The 1,842-nt window shown below is 52.1% G+C and overlaps 1 protein-coding gene across 1 annotated transcript; it reads left to right on the top strand.

Annotated features, from left to right (window-relative positions):
• Positions 1-681: 681 nt before the first annotated feature.
• On the top strand, positions 682-1,795 carry GUITHDRAFT_122575 (hypothetical protein; the record flags this gene model as incomplete). Its single annotated transcript, XM_005818143.1, has 6 exons — positions 682-752; positions 951-1,113; positions 1,158-1,322; positions 1,375-1,441; positions 1,491-1,570; positions 1,742-1,795. 6 exons carry the CDS (start codon positions 682-684, stop codon positions 1,793-1,795), a joined length of 600 nt encoding a protein of 199 aa, XP_005818200.1.
• Positions 1,796-1,842: the final 47 nt, after the last annotated feature.

Below are 1,842 nucleotides of genomic sequence, written 5' to 3'. Positions count from 1 at the left end.
GCTGCTCGGAGGTAGCCATGGCACCGGCTGCAACGACGCCGATGAGCTCCGATGCAGCCACTCCGGCGTTGGCAATGGAGGTCGGCGCCATGACGCTCTTGACTTTGTTCATCGCTCTCCCTGCACTGCTCGACATTTTCTCTCGCAGGCTTCCCGAATCCAAGGATTCCGCCATGCTCTGTTGTCAGTGCCGACCTGCTGTCTGACTGCCCGCCCTCACCACAAGCGCTCCTCTCACATTCCTCCAATCCTGCACCACCAACATTCAGCAACCTCCGCGATCATGGCAAGCAACCCAGGGAGAAATCTCTGGATCAGCTACTCTGCCACTCCTATTCTCTCTTCGACTCTGTTCTCCTCCTCCTCCTCCTCCTCCTCCTATGCTCTCTTCTTCCCCTCCCCTCTCCACTGGATATAGCATTGTACGCCTTCAACCCCGAGCAGCATTGGGGACTACGACTGGCCGAACGAAGGTACTAGGAAGGTCCTATCAATATGTCTTTATGGTCCTATGAGAAATCGTAAGTGCTGCAGATCATATGCCGAACGATTGCATAACATTACTAAAAACAATAAAAAGACTAAAAAGAAAGCTTTACGAGGAAGTAGGGGTATGAGGGCGAAGAGCTAGCAGCCCGTGCAGCAATGGCGGAGGGCGATGGGCTTTCGAGCGGGCAGACGATGCCGAGCATGGGAGAAGAGGAGGAGGTGAAATTCATCAAGCAGAGAGTAAGCCTGTATGCCGATGACAGGTGAGCATGGGCTCTCAGATTATATGACGATTGATGATTGCTTCACAACCATCTTGGCTGTTTTGTTCTTCGGAATTGTTTCCAGGAGCGGTTGTTGATGTTTGAGGTTGTTGTTGATGTTCGTGGCTTTGTTTTTATTGAGGATGAGTTCAGATCTCTGCTTGATTCTTTTCCTTCCTGAATTGAATTTGCATCCAGACCTGCATTTGGACAAGGAACCTTGTTCCTGACCACGCATCAAATCATCTGGAGAAATGATGAGCGATTGGATGAGACAGTCAAACTGCACTGGAGATCTGTCATCGTGCATGCTATTTCGAGAGACACATCGGCTTTCCCTCACCCTTGCATCTACTGTCAGGTAGCACGTGCATTGCTTCGCCCTCGCTTCCTGAAGCTGTTCAGGTCCTCGCAGACGATGCCGTGCGAGAGATGATAGCGAATTGTAGTCAAAGCGCGCCGGACGCGAAGATGAATGGAGCAGAGGAGGAGGAGGAGGAGGAGGAGGAGGAGGGGATGGAGGGGGATGAACCCTCCCATGAAATGCGATTCGTCATGGACGACCCGAACGTGACCACTCTACTTTACGGCGGATGCCTGATAACTCATTGGGATTCATCAGATTCTTGGGGTTGTCTTCAGCGTCTTCTCGCAATGTCAAGCTCTCCACCCTGATGAGCATGATGACGGTATCAGATCTCCTGCTTGTGCTTCAAGCCTTGACTTCTTGAGCTGTAGATGACGAGGGGGATTTCATGTTCGATGACTCTGCCGCGGGTGCCAGCTCAAATATTTGTATGATGAATGTTACAGACATGGTACGCTGCCTTCCAGCCACCCTCTCCCCTCCCTTGCTCTCTTGCTCGCTACCCAACGGCACCTTCACTTTGTTGCTCGTCCTGCCTCGTTTCGTTCTTCAGTCTCTAACTCCTCTCCCCCTGACTCCCTCCCTGCATTCCCCGTCTTCTCGCGCTGATTTGATTCGGCAGGCCGTTGCACAGCAGCAAGCGCTTGCTCGCTACGATGCCCTTCTAAACATGTGAGGATCATTTCTTGTTTCCCATCGCGGGGATTGACTCTCGGTTGCAAG

This window comes from Guillardia theta (genome assembly GCF_000315625.1).
Source record: "Guillardia theta CCMP2712 unplaced genomic scaffold GUITHscaffold_370, whole genome shotgun sequence".
Taxonomy (NCBI): domain Eukaryota; class Cryptophyceae; order Pyrenomonadales; family Geminigeraceae; genus Guillardia; species Guillardia theta.
The sequence above is the reverse complement of the archived record's forward strand: the minus strand, read 5'-3'. Positions and strand labels throughout refer to the sequence as shown.